Here is a 20,246-nt window from a genome sequence, read left to right as displayed (position 1 = left end):
TTTTCACATGGCTCTGCCGTTTAGAACCTAAATATTACCTCATCCTAAGTGGCATATTATACACGTGACTATCAATAGATACATGACTACTTGTCTGTTACCGAATCACTGATAACTCGGAAGAAAATCATCTTGAATGCTTATGGATCAATGTCCTAACAGATAAAGCACAAGATGGGGTATTAGATGGTGTCTGCTACAGGCCACAAAATCATATTAGGGATCAGCATGACCAGCACATTATGCACCTGGCTACACTGTGTAGGAGAAATACAGTGTGATCACTGGGGACTTCAATTTGAGTGACGTATGCTGGAAGGCTCATGCTGCCAGTACTAAACATCATTGGAATTCCTAAACATCAGAGATGATAATTTCCTACCTTAAGAAGTGTGCATCTAACGTGACAGAATTCTATATTAGGCCTCATCTTGACAGATAAAGAGGAACTGATCACAGAACTAAAAAATAATGGTAAGTTAGGTACAAGTATCACGACTTGATCAAATTTAAATGTGCAAACAGAATTAAGTCCAGACCAGTTTTATATATATATAAATATATGCATATACACATATACATGTATAGACACACACACACACACATGCTTTAAAAGGGCCAATTTCACAAAGCAGAAAACAACTATGAGCCAAATCATCTGGGAGGAAGAATTTAGTCAGAAAAATGCGAATGATAATTGGGAATTATTTTGGAATATTTTATTGGATGCCCCAAAACCACCATTGAGGAAGAAGGCCATACTACTTGGTTTAGTGGAGAAGTGAAGATAGTCGATACAAAATTAAAAAATAATATACAGCAAATGGAAGAAAAGGGAAGTTGATAGCAATGAATATAGGTCAGAAGCTAAGAACTGTAGAAAATTGATAATCGAAGCAAAGGGGCAAGGAGAAATCTATGGCTGGCAGAACAATAAGAAGGAGTTTTTAAAAATATATTAGGAACAAAAAGAACCCAACAATGGTATTGGTCCATTACTAGGTGGAAATGGTAGAATTATCAATAATAATGCGGAAAAGACAGAAGTGTTCAATAAATATTTCTGTTCTGTATTTGGGGGAAAACAAATGACATAGTCATAGCATATGATAACACTTTTTCCATCCCACTATTATTCCTGGAGGATGATAAATAGCAGCTACTAAAGTTACACATGTTAAAATCAGCAGATTAAGATGACTTGCATTCAAAAGCTTTAAAAGAGTTGGCCAAGGAGCTTGCTGGACCATTAATGCTGATGTTCAATAAGCCTTGGAACACTGGGGAAGTTCCTAAAGACTGGTAGAAAACTAATGTTGTGCCAATATTTAAAAAGGGTAAACAGGATGACCTGGGTAATTAGAAGCCTGTCAGTCTGACATCGATCCCAGGCAAGATAATGAAGTGGCTGAAACGGAACTTGATTAATAAAGAATTAAAGAAGGTAATATAATTAATGCCAGTCAGCATGGGTTTATGGAAAATAGATCCTGTCAAACTCACTTGATTTTTTTTATGCAATTACAAGTTTGCTTAATAAAGGCAATAGTGTTGATAAAATATACTTAGGCATTTGACTTGGTACTGCATGACATTTTGATTAAAAATAAGAAAGATATAAAATTAACGTGGCACACAGTAAATGGACTAAAAGATGGCTAGGTATCAAAATGTAATTGTAAATGGGGAACCATCATCGAACAGGTGTGTTTCCAGGAGGAGCCCCGTGGGGATCATCTCTTGGCCCTACACTATTTATCATTTTTATTAATGTCCTTGAAGAAAATACAAAATCACTGATAAAGTTTGCAGAGGACACAAAAATTGGGGAAGTGGTAAATAATGAAGAGGACAGGGCACTGATTCAGAGCAATCTGTATCACCTGGTAAGCTGGGCTCAAGCAAATATGTGTTTTAATATGGCTAAATGTAAATGAATACATCTAGGAACAAAGAATGAAGGCCACACTCACAGAATGGGGGACTCTCTCCTGGGAAGCAGTGACTCTGAAAAAGATTTGGGAGTCATGGTGGAGAATCAGTTGAACATAAGTTCTTAATCTGATGCTGTGTCAAAAAGGGCTAATGCAATCCTTGGATGCAAAAACAGGGGAACCTCAAGTAAAAGTAGAGCCGTTATTTTACCTCTGTATTTGGCATTGATGTGACCACTACTGGAATACTGTGTCCAGTTCTATCATCCATAATTCAAGAAGGATGTAGATACATTGGAGGGGTTCAGAGAAGAGCCATGAGAATGATTAAAGGATTAGAAAACATGCCTTAGAATGAGAGACTCAAACTGCTCAATCTATTTAGTATAACAAAGAGAAAGGGTGATTTGATCATAGTTTATAAGTATCTACCTGGGGAACAAATATTTAATAATAGGCTCATCAGTCCAGCGGAGAAAAGTATAATGCAATCCCATGACTGGAAGTTGAAGCTAGACAAATTCAGACTGGAATAAGGTATACATTTTTAACAGTAAAAAAAGTAATTAACCATTGGAACAATCACAATGATCCCTTTTGGCCTTCAAACCTATGAATCTGACTATATACACTCACAAGCTATATTAAAAGATGTATATGCATACAGAGATAGATAAGTAGTCTTATACACACACACACACACACACTCATACTTGCGACCTATTTAAAAATCTCACAGCACGTGGAGGATACTTCCTGTTCCAACTTTCAAATGACGGCGGAGGAGTGGGGGAGTAAGGAGCCTGTGCCAGCCTACCCTCGGAAGAACCCTACTCAGAACTAGAAGGGCTGTGGGCCAAAAATGTAGTCAGAGTAGAAGGCTAGCAGGCTGTCTCTTAAACTTTTGCCCTCCCGTCAGCAAGACACACCAGATAAGTGTCTGGTGAGAACAGAGCTGGATTAAGGCATAGACACTTCTGATCCATGCCTAGGGTACTGCTTCTTAGAGTCACATGAATACACCAGGATTTCTACTTGCTTTTATATGCAAATCTCTGGTCTGAAGTGAGAGAAAAAGCTTGAAAATGCAGCAGACCCAGCCCACCCATCTACCCCAGCAAACTCACTGAAGTAAATATTGAGGAAAGGGAGGGAAGGTTGGAGGGGGCCTGCTGCTGTTGCTGCCTCTGGAGGGAAAATACACCCCTGCTTGTCCTCAAACAGAATAGAGTTCCTACTGCCACTCCGAGAGAAAATAGGGAATCCAGGCTGCTGCCCCCGCCTCTCTGGGCAGGGAGGGGGATCCCTCTGCAACCCACACTCTAAGTAAGGAGCAAAGTCCCAGGGTCTGTGTCTTGGGGTGGCTAGAGCCATGGTTTGCCTTAATCCAGTTCTGGGTGGGGGAGCCCCAGATCTGTAGCAAGAAAGTGAGGCCCTGCTCAGCCCTGCTCTTCTCCCTGCTGAGGAGGAAATCGTGTGCATGGATAGGGCTGCAAAGGAAAAGTGGTCCCATGCTGCACTAGGGAGAGGGAGCTACTTGGGCAGCAGTGGGTGTGAGGAGACCAGCAGAGGAGTAACAGCTACGTCACTGTGGGTCTCTCTTCTCCTTCCCTCCCCAGAAGGCTGGGAAAGGGCAGGGGGCTGCCATGCTATCTGGGAGCCGGAGGGATGGTTCTTTTCCTCTCTCCCTGGTGTCTGGGAGGAGTGGGAGCGGCCGGTCGGCAGGACAGAGCAGCTGTTGTTGTCATGGCAGAACAGCAGACGGAGGTATCAGAACGTTTGTTCTGGCTGATTTCTGACAGGCCTGATAACAATATTATTGATGTTTGTGCTATCCGATCAATAGTTCCAACTAGGGCTGTGAATTGATTAAAAAAATGAATAGCGATTAATCGTGCTGTTAAACAATAATAGAATACCATTTATTTAAATATTATTGGGTGCTTTCTACATTTTCAAATTTACTGAGTTCAATTACAACACAGAATACAATGCTCATTTTATGCTTATTTTTATAACAAATATTTGCAGTGTAAAAAACAAAAGAAATAGTATTTTTCACTTCACCTCATACAAGTACTGTAGCGCAATCTCTTTATCATGAAAGTTGAATTTACAAATGTAGAATTATGTACATAAAACCCTGCATTCAAAAATAAAACAATATAAAACTTTAGAGCCTACAAGTCCACTCAGTCCTATTTCAGTCAATCAGTCAGACAAACAAGTTGGGTTACAATTTGCAGGAGATAATGCTGCCTGCTTCTTGTTTACAGTGTCACCTGAAAGTGAGAACAGGCATTTGCATGCCACTGTTGTAGCTGGCATCACAAGATATTTACATGCCAGATGCACTAAAGATTCATATGTCCCTTCATGCTTCAACTACCATTCCTGAGGACGTGCGTCCTTGCTGATGAAGGATTCTGCTCGATAACAATCCAAAGCAGGACAGACCGACGCATTTTCATTTTCATCATCTGAGTCAGATGCCACCAGCTGAAAGCTGATTTTCTTTTTTTGTGGTTTGGGTTCTGTAGTTTCCGCATCAGTGTGTTGCTCTTTTAAGACTCTGAAAGCATGCTCCACACCTTGTCCCTCTCAGATTTTGGACGGCACTTCAGATTCTTGAATCCTGGGTTGAGTGCTGCGGCTATTTTTAGAAATCTCACATTGGTACCTTCTTTGCGTTTTGTCAAATCTGCTGTGAAAGTGTTCTTAAAAGGAACATGTGCTGGGTCATCATCTGAGACTGCTATAACATGAAATACATGGAAGAATGGGGGTAAAACAGAACAGGAGACATACAATTCTCCCCCAAGGAGTTCAGTCACAAATTTAATTAACGCATTATTTTTTTAACGAGCGTCATCAGCATGGACGCATGTCCTCTGGAATAGTGGCCGAAGCATGAAAGGACATACGAATGTTTAGCATATCTGGCACGTAAATACCTAGCAATGCCAGCTACAAAAGTGCCATGTCTGTGCTCATTTTCAGGTGACAGTGTAAATAAGAAGCAGGCAGCAGCATCTCCCATAAATGTAAAAAAAAACTTGTTTGTCTTAGCAATTGGCTGATCAAAAAGTAGGACTGAGTGGATTTGTAGGCTGTAAAGTTTTACATTGTTTGTTTTTGAGTACAGGTATGTAACAAAAAAAACTACATTTGTAAGTTGCACTTTCACAATAAAGAGATTGCACTACAGTACTTGTATGAGGTGAATTGAAAAATACGATTTATTTTGTTTATCATTTTTACAGCGCAATTATTTGTGATAAAAAATAATAATATAAAGTGAGCCCTGTACACTTTGTATTCTGTGTTGTAATATAAATCAATATATTTGAAAATGTAGAAAAACATCCAAAATATTTAATACATTTCAATTGGTATTCTATTGTTTACCAGTGTGATTAATCGTGATTAATTTTTTTTATCGTGATTACTTTTTTTGAGTTAATCGCACTAGTTAACTGCAATTAATCGACAGTCCTAGTTTCAACCTGTCGCTCTGACCAGGAGAAACATGTCTACAAACAATACAGAAATCAAGCACATTTTAAAGACTAACCAGGAAGTGGGCAAATATGAAACCTGCATATTCTGTCTCCTAACAACCCCTTCCTCCAACTTTATATAACCCATGCAATGTATCAGAATGATTCAATCTAAGTAAAACACACTGCAAACACAAAATCCACACACACTGCATGTATTGAACGGACAGTATCATAGCAATGGAAGTAATAAAGGGCCAGATTCTGCTTCCTTGCATTGGCATCACTCAGGAGTAACTCAACAGAAATACTGTAGTATATAGCTGGGGGGAGACCAGAATGAGACCCATAGAAAACACCACCATGCTTTTTGCTATCTGATTCATTCTCTGTCCTGGAATGGTGCGTTGCCTACACTAAGGAAAAGAGACAGGTTATGAGGATCATACATAGAGGAAACACAGGCTTAAATACACGGAAGAGCTCTAAGAGGCAGATTTACAACTTCCCTGCCACTTTTCTTTTACTGAATGTCTGTAACACTCAGCTATGTTTTAAGTTCATGTTGTTAACTGCTGTGATCCTTGTAAGCACCATTATTAATACATACGAATAATCACTTTTAGAGACACACACTTTTATCCTTTACCTTTGCCTGCACTTTGCTAGCAGGCATCTACAGGCTACAGAGTGCACAGTACTCGCAAATATTTGTGTTGATCTACTTCAACGTACAGGCAGACTGTATCTAGGAGACAGACTATCTTCTCTGCTCTTACCTTTGACTATGCTTCAAACAAACAAGGTTGTTCCTTATGCTTAAGAAGCATGGACAAAACCTTGTGTTGTCTGAGGCTCCATGTGAAACAAAGGCATCCCGCTGGTGACTGGGTAGGTAAAATGCTCTTACAGAATTTCCCATTTAAGAAGCTTTGGGAAGCCAAGTTTTTGCCCCATCTGCTGATGGCCCATTTCCTGAGGTGAATATTCAACTAGCATCTGGGGTGCAATTTGATTCATTCCTGTGTGGATTTCTTTGTAGTATTTGAGTTTCCACGGCAACAAATCCTATTTTACTGAAAGGCAGAAACTGTGGTGTGTTTTCTCCCCACAAATGTTTCATCTCTCTCTCTCTCTCTCTCTCTCTCTCTCTCTCACACACACACACACACACGGGTTTGTACACTTTAGGCCAAATCCAGCGAGTATCAATCAACACAATTCCCCTGAGCTCAGCACAGTTATGCCAGTCTACACCAGCTGAAGATCTGGACTACAATCTCTGTGTATATATTATACACTACAGATACACATAGCATATACATAGTACAATACTTACCTTTAAAATGTATACCTATGTCTACTTAGATCTATGTATTTATATATTTGTACGGTATATTCGGTATATAGCGAAACAGGTGTGATCAAGTGCAGAGACACATACGGCGTCAATGCTGGCACAAAGAAGGATTTTTTAGAGAAGGGAAATACCTGCAGCATTAACAAGGGTCATCCATTTAAACCTTCTGATGCATGGCAGCCACCTCGCAGGCAACAGTTCGGCCAACTTGTGCATCACACTCTTTTGGAACATGTGGGCACAAGCACAGTGAGACAAGAGTCTACGCACAATATTATGTGCCTGTAGGATGCCCTGTTCAGAATGGCAAATTAGCTCCTCACTTAGCTTATGATCTTTTCATTCAGGGAATGTATCATGACTCCTCTTGGTCTGAACTGTAGGAAATTTTGAGATTAATGATAAATGTTTTCAAGGGCCAAATGGCTGGCCTAACAGAGGCACACAGCCATACTAGTACAGGAGTGACCTAGAAAACTAATTCCTAGGGAGCATCACAAGGGGGCTAACTAGCATCATTCTAAAACAGGTGAAGAGGAATGCGTGTGTGCGTGATGTCAGTGCAGCTGTAAAATGAAATGTGATGGACAAACCCAGGAATTTACTTAAACTGGCCCGGTAAGTAAGCTTTGACTAACTGATAGCGAGAGCTCCTAGTTAGGATGGGGTGGCTGCTGGAGGCGTGTGTGAGGAAGGGAGACAGAAATCAGATATCTTTGCATCTCTCCAACCTATCAAATAATAGCAGTTTTTGGAAACCAAGTATGTTAAATGGTAGGAAGTCAGAGACACACATTACGAAGAGCTTTCCGACCCTTTCTGGGAAGCCCCCTGCATAGAACTGAATATAGCCTCCATCACCTGAGCACCTCCTAACACTGCAGTTAGGTAGGGAAAATGATCATCCGAAAGATGGAGTGACTTGCCAAAGATCTCTGTGGCAGAGCCAGAAACAGAGCCCCTGAGCATTAGTCCTGTTAACTGTGGTTTTATCGTGTTTTCTATGAAGGACAGATAAGCCTCATCTTGCTTCCACCAGAACAGGAGGTATATAATGGAAAACATCTCTTTACTCCTTGTGGAGTACATACAGCGCTCATTAGAATTAATAGGAGCTGTGCATTCATACCACTGGAGGATGCAATATGTACGGTGTTCCATTTTTTAACACTTTATTCATACCACTCTTTAAAAATAATCCCTGTCCATGCTCTAATCTCAAGAGCACCAGGCAAAGTTATGGTGCTTCATCAATGTTTATTAACCACTCACTCTCTATCCATAGTGGTCACAGCAATGGAAACATCACACTAAACCAACACAAAACTAAGTCAGCAGGACACACCAAACTGGAAGGATACCAACCAGTTTATTGACAGGTTTCAGAGTAACAGCCATGTTAGTCTGTATTTGCAAAAAGAAAAGGAGGACTTGTGGCACCTTAGAGACGAACCAATTTATTTGAGCATAAGCTTTTGTGAGCTACAGCTCACTTCATCGGATGCATACTGTGGAAAATACAGAAGATGTTTTTATACACACAGACCATGAAAAAATGGGTGTTTATCACTACAAAAGGTTTTCTCTCCCCCCACCCCACACTCCTGCTGGTAGTAGCTTATCTAAAGTGATCACTCTCCTTACAATGTGTATGATAATCAAGGTGGGCCATTTCCAGCACAAATCCAGGTTTTCTCTCCCCCCCGCCCCCCCAATCCACTTTCCGGTTGGTAATAGCTTATCTAAAACTATTACCAGCAGGAGAGTGGGGTGGGGGGAGAGAAAACCTTTTGTAGTGATAAACACCCATTTTTTCATGGTCTGTGTGTATAAAAACATCTTCTGTATTTTCCACAGTATGCATCCGATGAAATGAGCTGTAGCTCACGAAAGCTCATGCTCAAATAAATTGGTTAGTCTCTAAGGTGCCACAAGTACTCTTCAAGCAGCTTATAAAGTTTTGTAAGAAAAGTGGAGTATCTCCTTTTGAAAAGTGTCAGTTCCTATTCTCACTTTGATCCCTCATCCTTTGTATTCTCTGTGTCTCAGATTTTAGGCTTCTTGGGGGGGGGGCAGGGCACGGTTTAATGTGTTTGCATAGTGCACACCTACAGGGCTATATAAATAGTAATACAAGGGCTGAAGAACTGCAATGCAAGATACTGATCAGGAAAAGCATGTCGGGTGGTAATGAGAAGATGCATGGAATTATCAGCTCACTGTCTGACATAACTTAGGAAAATGATTAGAATAGTTTAAATATTGAGATAACTAGGTTTATCTGCAAAGGAAAGGACAAGTAAGAGGTGATGTGGCTAAGGTATATGCAAATGTGAAGGGGCATAACAATGAAGGTGATCCTGCAAAGAAATTTGCAAAAGAATCTTAAAAACAAAAGGGAATGAACAGAAACTAAGAAAAAACCCTGCCTCTTAGGAAGTTTAAGAAAAACTTTTTTACCCAGAGTGCAATCAGTGGGTGGAACAGATTCTATAAAAGGCAGTAAGATTAGCTGCAACCGTGACCATATGGTAAGTGCACTGAAAATGATTCTTGCTCGTTTGCATTTTCCCTAACTAACGATAAGATGGGAGGAAATAAATAATGTTTTATCATTTTGTTGGTGATTTCAAGTTAAGATATTTGTAATATATAATTTTAAATCTGTATCTCTCACGTATGCTATGTTTCAGATAAAAGATTAGGTCTCTCAGGGGAGACAGAAATGAGCATTTAGGACTTGTTGCTATTCAAGATTCTTTGTTTGCCTCAGACTTTTAATACAACTCCTAAAGAGAAGGAACCTTCCTGAGTGAGCGATTTCTTTGGAGCTGCAGAAAGAAATCAAGGGAACTGCTTGGTTGGTTAACACTGGCACTTAAAAAGGAAAAACAAATTATTCTTCTTGTAGCTCTAGTCCCATCCATATGGAGGACTCTATTCCAGTCCGGCTTGAAGCAATTCCTTGGAAACTCTGCAGCTAATGAAATCCTTTTGTATGACATCCATCCATCTAGCCTGAGGTCTTCCAACCTTTCTCTCACTTTGCACTTCGAACTTTTACATCCTGTTTCCTATATATTGTTTCGATCTTCTTTTCACGTGCGTAAATCATCTAAGCCTGGGTTCCCTCAGCATTTCCATCATTGGTGCCACCTTCACAATTTCCCTAATTTGTTTGTTACGAACATGGTCCATCTTTGTAACTCCAAGCATCCATATCTTAACATTTTCATTTCCACTGTATTGAAGATCTGCTCCTGTCTATTCCTCAGTGCCAAGCACTCAGAACCACACACAATTGCAGGCCTAATTACCATCTAGTAGACCTTACTTTCCAACATGATAAGCATTCTCCTATCGCAGATCACTGCTCTCACCTATCTCCTTTAGTTAATGCCCTTCCTGTCCTGCTTAGGAGTTCACCATTGAGATCACCATTCTCCTGTACTATTGAACTTGAACTTTTCTACCTTTGGTAGTGGCTGGCCACCCAGACTTACAGTCTCGTTATCTTCCCACAAGACAGCATCAAATCTACAGACCAGAGACTCCGTTTTATTCCTGATGATTTTCATTCCAAAAGAAAAATAAAGCATAGGGCACAAACGGAGGCACTCCTCGATTTTACAACATTCAACTTGTGACGAACGGAACTTACGATGTTTCTGAATCGACACCCTGATTTGACTTATGACAATTGGTTTCGACTTTATGATGCTCGGTCCCGCAATGGAGTGGATTGCGGTTCTGAGTTACAATATTTCGACTTATGACACAATTTTCAAGAACCAATTGTGTCGTAAATCCGAGGACTGCCTGTACTGGACAATATAACTGAGACACATTGCTTCGTTTCATTCTGAAATATTACTGTTCATGCCTGAAACTGTCTGCCCCCAAATGACTGCATCTTCATATACTTCTTCCCCTTGCACACTTTCCAGAAAAATTCATCTTTTTTTGGATTATGCTAATTGAAGCCATGCTCTGATACAGTCCTTCTAAGAGTATGTGATGACATTCAGAAAAAAAGGAAGAACTTCAGTAGGACACATTGCTTTCATTTTTGATGTCAGGAGCTGTGAAACAGTGACTCTGAACTACCTTGCTTTGCTTGAGTAGTGCTGTACTTTTGACTCCAAGTCAATATTCGGAGCATTTCCCCAAGTGCGAAACATACAGGAAAACAACAACAAAAAACACATCTTCTAGATAGTTTTAATTACTTGGAGGTTACAATGACTTCCAAACTAAGTGCATCATGATGGATTAACCTGTTGCACTAAATATGAAAAACATTTACATGTGGAAAACTAGAGAAATAACCCAGATGTTGACTCAGAGTCAAAAGCCATCAGGTGCCACTGTAGTGAAATTATGACTGCTCATTAGTTAACTAAGTCAAGGATCATAATTAAAGGGGGTATTCTAAGACAAATTCCCACTGATGGCAAACTGCATCGTATGGGACTCCAGTGAAGAGCAATCAGACACCTTTGGGGAAGTAATCAAGCATCTGCGAAAGAGAACTCTGATGTCAAGAGCACCTCCCCATGGGATGTTAGTTTCATTGTTGTGAATCTTATAGCTCATCTAATGAGACTGAAAGGTGAAAGGCAAGGCTTTCATAATCAAACTATATATATGTACAAACAATTGTTTAAGAGCCCAAATCAGTAGCAGAAATACAGGCAAAGACTTTATTGCAAATCAGTTGCATTTTGAAACCAACTACTTGAGAGGCAGCAACTTCTCCTTAGGTTACACGCCATGTCATGAATTAAGAATGGTCTGTTTTCTTTGCAACAGCTGCATCAACTGTTTGGTGGTATATCTCATTTCAATGGGGCTACTTATGAAAGTAAGGGATTTTCAGGGTTGGAGAGTCGAGCCCGTTGACTGTAAGCTCTTTAGTGAGAGGACCCTGTTTATTATTTCACTCTTAAGTGTCATGCTCACTTATTATGCTAATAATCATCACAAATCATCCTACCTCAGCTCATTAAAAACTGAACACAGTAGCGTAATGTGTGATGCTCTTTGACAAACACAGAAATCTGAACTCAGGTGGGCAAGTCAGAAAATAGAGAAACCAATTATTATGGGGAGGTTTTTTGTTTTTAAAGTGCAATTATTAATATTAATGGAGATGGTCCAGAGGTATGAATCTAATATTGCCATCATCATTCTGTTACATGTTATCTGATGAATATTTTTATAATATTTGATAAGTTTCATAGCTAGTTAAAGAATATCAATCAAATAATATATTCAATACATTACCCATTTCATTTATTGTTTAGCTAAAATTGTATCTAATATCTGTCCAGCTCTCATTTTTATGTCTACACATGCAGTCCCCAATCCTGCAAACCCTGACACACATCCATAGCGCTAAACAGGTGAGTAGTCTTATTAAATTCAATGGGATAAATCACCTGAGGGTTTGAAGGATTAGAGCCACAATCCGTCACTAATCTGGGATCATCAAAAGGTTATTTTACGTTTTATTACTGGCTGATGCCCCTTAATCAATAAATCATGTTCCAGGTGAGGTTGTTCTGACTGTCATAATTGTACATTTCAGTGACTGGACTGTTACTTAAGATTTGTATGCTTTCTTGATGTAGAAGGATCAATTTAAATGTTATTCTCAGGTCAGAGGTGCTGATTCAGCAAGGTACTTACGCATGTGCCTAACTTTTAAGATAGAGTAGTCCTAAGAAAATTGAATTTCAGGAGGTTCTGCCAATGGAAGGAAATGGGATGAGAGAATCAAAGAAATTCCACTTGCTAAGCACTACGAGTTGCTGCCCTATATGGGGAAACATACATTCAGGGGAACTGGACAAACAAACTGATCTTTCTATTATGTATCTTCATAGCTTATTGGTCATGCCAGCTGGTCACCATTGATCTGATTTGAATGATCTTTGCTATCTAAAGAACAGGAGTTCCAATATTGATGCATGGCATATCCAGAACAGTTCAGGTCAGTTCAGTTTATTAATGGACAGACACATGGCACTGTTATGTGGGTGATTCTCAAAATTATTCCAAACATCCTGTAAATTTCTGTGCTCCTTTTCCTATAAAATAAAATGGCTTATTAAGTACTATAAATAGTTTTCTAGATTTATAACAGTTCACAGGGTTTTCATGACATAAAGAACTCACATGAACAAAAGCTTAAGATGGCTACTGCCAATCCTACAATATATTACAACATAAGCTATTAAAAAGTCAACATTTCCCAACCATTATCATACAGTTACCGCAAATATCTCTTATTCTACATATAAAGAGAAACTATGGTAATCTTGAAAGGAAAAGGAGGACTTGTGGCACCTTAGAGACTAACCAATTTATTTGAGCATAAGTTTTCGTGAGCTACAGCTCAGTTCATCGGATGCTACTCTGAAACCTATGGTAATCTTGGATATTACAATATGTTAGCTGTTGACAAATGCTGGTATTTCCATGACAGCCACTGAATGTAGACGGATGTTAAATATGTGAAGGTTTAATATGTTATGTTAACCTTGGAGTCTTATATTTGTATGCTAGACTGTCTCTGGCTGTGAAATGTTTTGTGCTGCAGTACTTTTGCATGAATAACACTATATAATGATGCATTGTATTTCCTAGTGGAATAAACAATAGGTTTAGCTTTCACTCAAGTATTGTGACTTCAAGTCATTTTATTTATATGTCAGTAGTTCAGAATGTGCAGTGGACCAGGCATTTCATTCCCCAATTCACCTTCGTCAAGGAAGGGGCCAGGAACATTTGCATTGCTGTATCTCTGGAGCAGATATAACTCGGCCCTATAGCCTTTGCAGGGATGTGCTACAATCCATTTTATTTTGGTAACACCAGAGCAACCTATTTACTTTTAAGTTTATAAAAATGCACCTGCCGCCATTGTCCCTTGGTACATGTGCAGCTGTTGACAGAGTCAGTGCAAATAAAATTCTCACCAACAGTCAGCCTCCAGAGGAAAAGGCCTAGAGAAAACAATCAGTGGTTCTTTTCTCACCTGTGATGGGGTGTCCACTCAACGCAGGAGTGGAAGGGGTTAATGGAGGCCAGATGGTAGACTGAATGCTGAGGGGAAGTCCTAATTAAAGAACAGGCTCACCCATTCAGAAATGGGAGGTGGGAGGGGACTATAGAAAGCCAGGTAGCTGGCTGCAGACAAGGGTTGCAGGGAAGTAGGCTACAGTCACTGCCTGAGTGGAGGGATTTGGAAGAACGGCAAACCCAGAGGTGGGGGGAAGCCAGATAAGTAGGAAGAAGCCCAGGGAAATAGCAGGAAGGGGCAGGATGGTAAAGAGACCTTGGCTGTTTGTTATAGGGTCAGTGGGCTGAAACCCAGTGTAGAGGGCGGGCCTGGGTTCCCCTGTCAGCCACTGGGCAGTGCCACAGGGCGTTGGAGATGCCAGACAGAGAGTGGGTCTGGAAAGGCTTTGAATTCCCCGGAAGGAGAAGACCTTAGTGGCCTGGCTGGAGGGCCAAGCCACGAAGAGGAGACTGCAGTCCCTGGAGTGAAAGGGGTCGCAGGGTGAGACAGCATGCGGGAAGACACTGACAGAAGGGGAGTGCAAACCTGGCAGAGCTAATTCCCAGGGCGGCCAGCAGGAGGTGCTGCTAGCAGAGAGTGGACCCCACGTAAAGTCCAGCAAAATGGGCCATTAGACAAGTGTAGGTTCCAAAATCAAGGGCCCTCCACTGACCAATGCCCTGCCCCCAAATGCCAAGGTGGTCACAACACCTGTGGATGGTCAGTATGCCTGAACTGATCTCAGCTGATACAAGGTTTCTCCATACAGATTTAGGCCCCTGTTCAGCAAGGCACTTAAGCCTAACTTTTGAATATGTGAGTAGTTCCATTTGGTTCACTGGAATTACTCACACGTTAAAGTTAGGCACATGCTGAATCAGGGCCTTAGGGTTGGATTTAGCACAGAGAAGTCAGTGGGGATCTTTCCATTGACTTTAATGGGCTTTGATCAATGGCAACACTTTGAATTTCAAGGCTAATCCATTGCATAGTATTTGTAACATGCAGCTATAATTGTGGTTTCAGAGTAACAGCCGTGTTAGTCTGTATTCACAAAAAGAAAAGGAGGACTTCTGGCACCTTAGAGACTAACCAATTTATTTGAGCATAAGCTTTTGTGAGCTACAGCTCACTTCATCGGATGCATTTTATAATTTACAATTGTGGGTCTCAGCTATTTACTTGTTTCAGAGGAACAGCCATGTTAGTCTGTATTCGCAAAAAGAAAAGGAGTACTTGTGGCACCTTAGAGACTAACCAATTTATTTGAGCATGAGCTTTCGTGAGCTACAGCTCACTTCATCAGATGTATCCTATTTACTTGGGAGGGTTGGGGCCGGGGAGGAAGGAGCACACAAACAATCTTTTATGATCTTAAAAACAGTCCCGTGAGACAAAGAGTATTCAAACATTCAGCCAAAGCAGTAAAACCTTCTGCAGTATTATACCACATGGTTCAGAGGTACCTGAGCTATACTCACAGTAAAAGCTAGTCAGTTTTGTCATTTTAACATAATGTAAACTATTAATTTCCATTACTGCTCTGGGTAAATAATACTCGTGCAGTATATATCAGAAGGAATAAATATTGGCATATGATGCTGATAAAACACCGCTTGAAACTTTCAGGCCAGAGCACAGCCTGGATTATTCTGATTGACAATCTCTTCTTCTCACTCCTGATATAAATTACTTGTCCCAAAGCAGCTTTTTATGTGCTTCTCTATTGAACAAACACAGCCACAGAATAATAAAGCCTGGAGAGCCCCGCTCTGTCCCAGTTCTCTTGGGAAGGTGAGGGTGGCAGCTGAGTGCCACAAGAGGTATGCTGTCTGTGCCCAGCTAGGCCAAAGTGCCAGCCATGGACGTGCATATTTGAATCCACTCAACTGATGTGGACACAGCGGTAAAATGAAGACAGACACATAGATGGATTTGAAGAGGCAGGTCACAACGTTATTAAACTTTAACACAGTGGAGGGGCACTACACACCTATCACTTATATTCGCCTATATCAGGATATTTAATTACTTCCAGTGTGGGGGTTACAGGGCTCCTTACCATATAACTCTTAACTAGTGCCAGGGTTACAGGGCTCCTTACCATATAACCCATATCTCGGAGTAGGCTCTCCTCAGCCTGCCCCCTAAGACTCAGCTCTCTGAGTCCTTGCACCCTCCCTATTCCAAGGAGGACAGAGGGTACAGAAGGGTGGGGACCCTGGCCTGCAAAGGCCACAAAGTCAGACCCTGGCCCGCCAAGACAACAAAGTCAGACCCCATCCCATGAGCTCAAGGCCCATCACCACAATCCCAGATCTTTTTATCTCTGGGAACTGTCCATTTTATTCTCTTAACTGCACTGGAAACCGGCTGCAAGTGGCGACCAATAAACAACTCAACCCCAATATCTCAGTTAAGTAACCCTCTGTGGCTTAAAGGTGCTGCAAGAAAGGCAAAACATTCCCTGGTCTTCTGCCAATTGGCTCGTGGGAGAAAAAATTCCTTCCTGACCCCCCGAATGGGCAATTAGCTAGACACGGTCAGGATAGATTCCCATTCCTAGTTTGGGTAGGTAGGGTGGAGCTGCTGGAACAGAGCTGAAAGGGGCTCCATGTGGACCCTGCTCCAGGTTAAATCCTGGAAGCTGGGGAAGGCTGGCCAATCAGCACCCATTCCTCCCCAGCTGGCCAATGGGTGCCAGAGACTCCTGAGGGGAGGAGCTACCTAGTGTTCTTAGAGAATGTCTGTCTCCCTCACAGCTGGGACTGTCCCCTTTCACCACCAACCCCATCGAGTTCCACCATTATTGAGGCAGGTGAGTGCCTGATAGATTATTTAAGAAGTGAGCATTTCTCAAAGGGAATGACTGGCAAACACAGATCATCCCCCAGCAGCTCTGCCTAATAAAATCATCCCATAGGAAAAATGGAACATAAACATACAAGAAATAAATCTGAAAGTATTATTTACACCTGCACATCTGCTGAGTGCGTCCAAAGCAGTCTGACAGCCATGTGGCTAATTGTGCCAGTGTGGCTCTTAATGCTCTTTTCCAAACTGAGGTCCACCTATCTCCGAGAGCAGCAAACACCAGCTGCTGCTCCACAGGGAGGTGCAGCAAACACTGAAGAAAGGAGTTACAGAATAACCTCTCCACAAGGGTAGATTCTTCCCAACTGCCATTACCAAGAGGTTGGTTTATGCCCTGAACCTAAAGGTCTTATAGCCCTTCTAAAACTCTTGGCTATTTTTTAAAATCCTTTCTCGAAGATCCAGATTTATCAATATAAATGTCCAATTCTTCTTTGAATCCTTCGACGCTCTTAGCCTCCTTGTGGCAATGAGTTCCATAGGCTAGTTGAGCATTGTGGGGGAAAATAAAATTCAGTGCCTCATAACTGTATTAAATATAATAAAGTATAACTACAGTGTTTCACTAAGTCTTGCTATATTTCTTTAGTGAACCTCCTGTACTTCTTGTGACAACTAATTGAAAGCCCTATGTAAAAAAAACAAAACAAAGCTGTCATTCAGCAAATGCAGTTAATCCCAATCTACCTTTGGAAGCCTCTGTGCCAAATGGATTTTCTAAGATGTCCATCACATCTTGGCTCCAAGCATCTTTCACAGCAGACTTGGACACCACCCTGTCATTCAGACTCTGCTGCGGTCGGAAGTTATTCCTTAGATACTCCACAGACTTGACATGATCTTGCTGTTCTGTGGTAAATATGGAATAGAACGCCTCCAGCTGAACGTGGCCATCAGGGCAGGGAAGAGAAAAAAGAACATTAATTAGAAAAACAATGTGGTAAAATCCGGGTGGCTGATAAGAATGTAAAATGGCAGGAAATGCTGATGCCAAGACTGATTTTGAGTCTGACACAGGAAAGAAAACATTTGTTCTTGGACTCCCTTGCCTTCAAGCCTTTAATATGCGCACAGACAACCCCCCCAGCCCCTCCCTCCCTCTCTGCTTATATCATGTTGTTTCTTAATATTATACTGAGAAGTGTTGTACACTTATTCATTACATCACAAAATCATTCTTCTGTATATAGTCCCTCTACCTACTTACACTGACATGTCGCTGTCAGGCTGCAGTTTTCATTGACAGATTTCAAAATATTTTACAAAGGAAGTCAAAAGCGTCCTCCCCATTTTCCAGATGGGGAAACTGAGGCATAAAGTGACTTGCCCAAGGTCAAACAGCAGGTCAGCATGGAAGCCAGGACTAGAAACAAGATCTCCTGATCCCTTGTCCAGTGTCCTGTCCACTGGGCCACACTGACATTTTCTCTCGCCTGCTTCATTACAAAGGGAGAAACCCTAACTGTGCTCCTGGTATTTATTTTGTGTGTCACATTATTTGGTACATTTAATTCTTTCATGTTCTCTCCAAGAGAACAGGTTGCTGCTTCCTATGCTGCATGCAGATCCAGGCTATTTTAACTATAATGTATTAATTTCTAAGATATAATTGTAGTTTAAAAGTGCATTCTGTTAAGAAAAAGCATAATATTTCCTAAAGAAAAACTACTGGCAGACTAAATTGAAAAGATTCAGTTAACTTGTTTGTTCAGTTGGTTGCTGAGGTCAATCCAGCATTTATTAAGCGCTTGTTATCATTCAGATCAAGAATTAGAATTAGTAAGAAAGACTGAGCAGTATAAAGAATCTAATCCTGCTCTCCTTGAAGTCAATGCTTTTGATTTCAGTGGAAGCGGGATCTGGCCCAGAGACTTTAGAGGGACTTGAGTTTCTCTTACAGCTTAATGACAAACCACAGTTTGAAAGCTATACCTGCCTCCTTTTCATTAAGTATATTTACACTAAAAGCTACAGAGAAGGATGTGACAGTTCTGAGACACGAACTAATGACCCAGGGGAAAAAAAACTATTATATTGTCAATCACATCATAGCCTTAGTTGATAGCGTCTCTCTAAAAAAATCAAGGGAAGCTTAACAGACCTGTCCAGGGTTCCCCACTGGAGTCTGGGAACCCTCTAAAATCATTTAATTTCCCGCACAGATCAATAACCTTGAAGCACCCATTCTGTGCCGCTGTCCAGGCCGCCCATTCTGCCATGCTCTGTGATTTCTAGCTACTCAACTGAAACCTGTAAAATTTCTTCTGATCATTAGGGCAGGACAGAGTTAACTGAACCCATTTCGTTTCAATAGAAGGCATGGCTGGAGCTCGGTGGTGTGTTGGGCCTGCTAATTTGAGACAAAAATTTAGAACTCTATCAGTGGGAGCCTCCCAAAGAAAATTAGAAATGAGATTATGGAAGGGATTTGTTATACATCTCTAATCCTGAGTCTGGCAATTTTGGATTAAGGTACGGAACTTGGAACGGAGTATCAAGAGAATTCATCTGCCCTCAAATTAATATATCATTGATGATAACTTGGACCTGTACAACCTTTTATATATGAGGAGCTGAAATCACTTTGCAAACAGTGATCCTCACGACTCCCCAATGGAATACAGAACTATTAACCTCGTTACACAAATGGAGGAATTGAGGCAAAGAGAGGTAAGTAACACACACTGAACAGTCCGACACCACAGCTCTGACTGACCCCGTGTTATCTACTTTGTGGGAATGTGGAGAACTTCTATTAGTCAACTGCCCACAGTGATGTCATTTCAGCTCTTTGTTTAATGTGCGTGCCATTGTCCAGTCCATGCCCTTTAAAGAGGTGGGCATAGTATTAATGATCAAGCAGCAACAGTGATAAAAAAATGAATTGTTCCCTCATTGATGCAGGCAACTGAAAGATGCCAGAATGAAATCTGGGGTGAGGGAGGTGCTTAGGCGGGTTATAATTCACATCAAGAACTACAATTTGTAATATTGCAATAAGAAAGACTCGGAGGATCTAATCCTGCTCCCATGGAATTTCTAACCACCACTTATGGGGAAAGCTAGGGGCAACACACATAGGTAGATACAAGGATGAAGAGACTATTATCCTACACTTTTCTTATGAGGGAGGAAGGAAGGGAGAGAAAACACGTGGTTCCTGATAATCGCTCTTGTGCCCTGATTCTTCAAAGACTTATGCACCTGCTTAACTGTAAGCACTGGGAACAGTCTCACTGAACACAGTGGGACGACTTGCAGTGTACAAAGTTAAGCTGGTGCATAAGGTCGATGCAGGATCAAGAACTTACATACCAACTGCTCACTCTAAGTTAAGTCTTTACCTTTCTACTTCCATGACATTAACCTGACTTTTTAAACCCTTTAAAAGAACTTTTAAACTATTTTCTTCTGGCAAGCTACCTTGGGGAGGCATAACTGCATTTGAACTGCTGCCGTTTCAAATGCAATTTTAACTTTCCTTTTTACATGCTGATGTATAAAACCAAAGT

At 41.0% G+C, this 20,246-nt stretch overlaps 1 protein-coding gene across 5 annotated transcripts in view; it reads right to left on the bottom strand.

Annotated features, from left to right (window-relative positions):
* Window positions 1-20,246, bottom strand: part of PTPRG (protein tyrosine phosphatase receptor type G) — a 618,498-nt gene that overhangs the window by 126,735 nt on the left and 471,517 nt on the right. For all 5 annotated transcript variants that reach the window (XM_048858998.2, XM_075130209.1, XM_075130210.1 and 2 more), the window contains exon 8: window positions 17,422-17,614. In XM_048858998.2, the coding sequence (XP_048714955.1) occupies window positions 17,422-17,614 (193 nt within the window). The remainder of the gene's footprint in view (window positions 1-17,421; window positions 17,615-20,246) is intronic.

Source organism: Caretta caretta, chromosome 7 (genome assembly GCF_965140235.1).
Source record: "Caretta caretta isolate rCarCar2 chromosome 7, rCarCar1.hap1, whole genome shotgun sequence".
NCBI classification, from domain to species: Eukaryota; Metazoa; Chordata; order Testudines; family Cheloniidae; genus Caretta; species Caretta caretta.
This window is presented reverse-complemented; position numbering and strand designations above follow the sequence as displayed.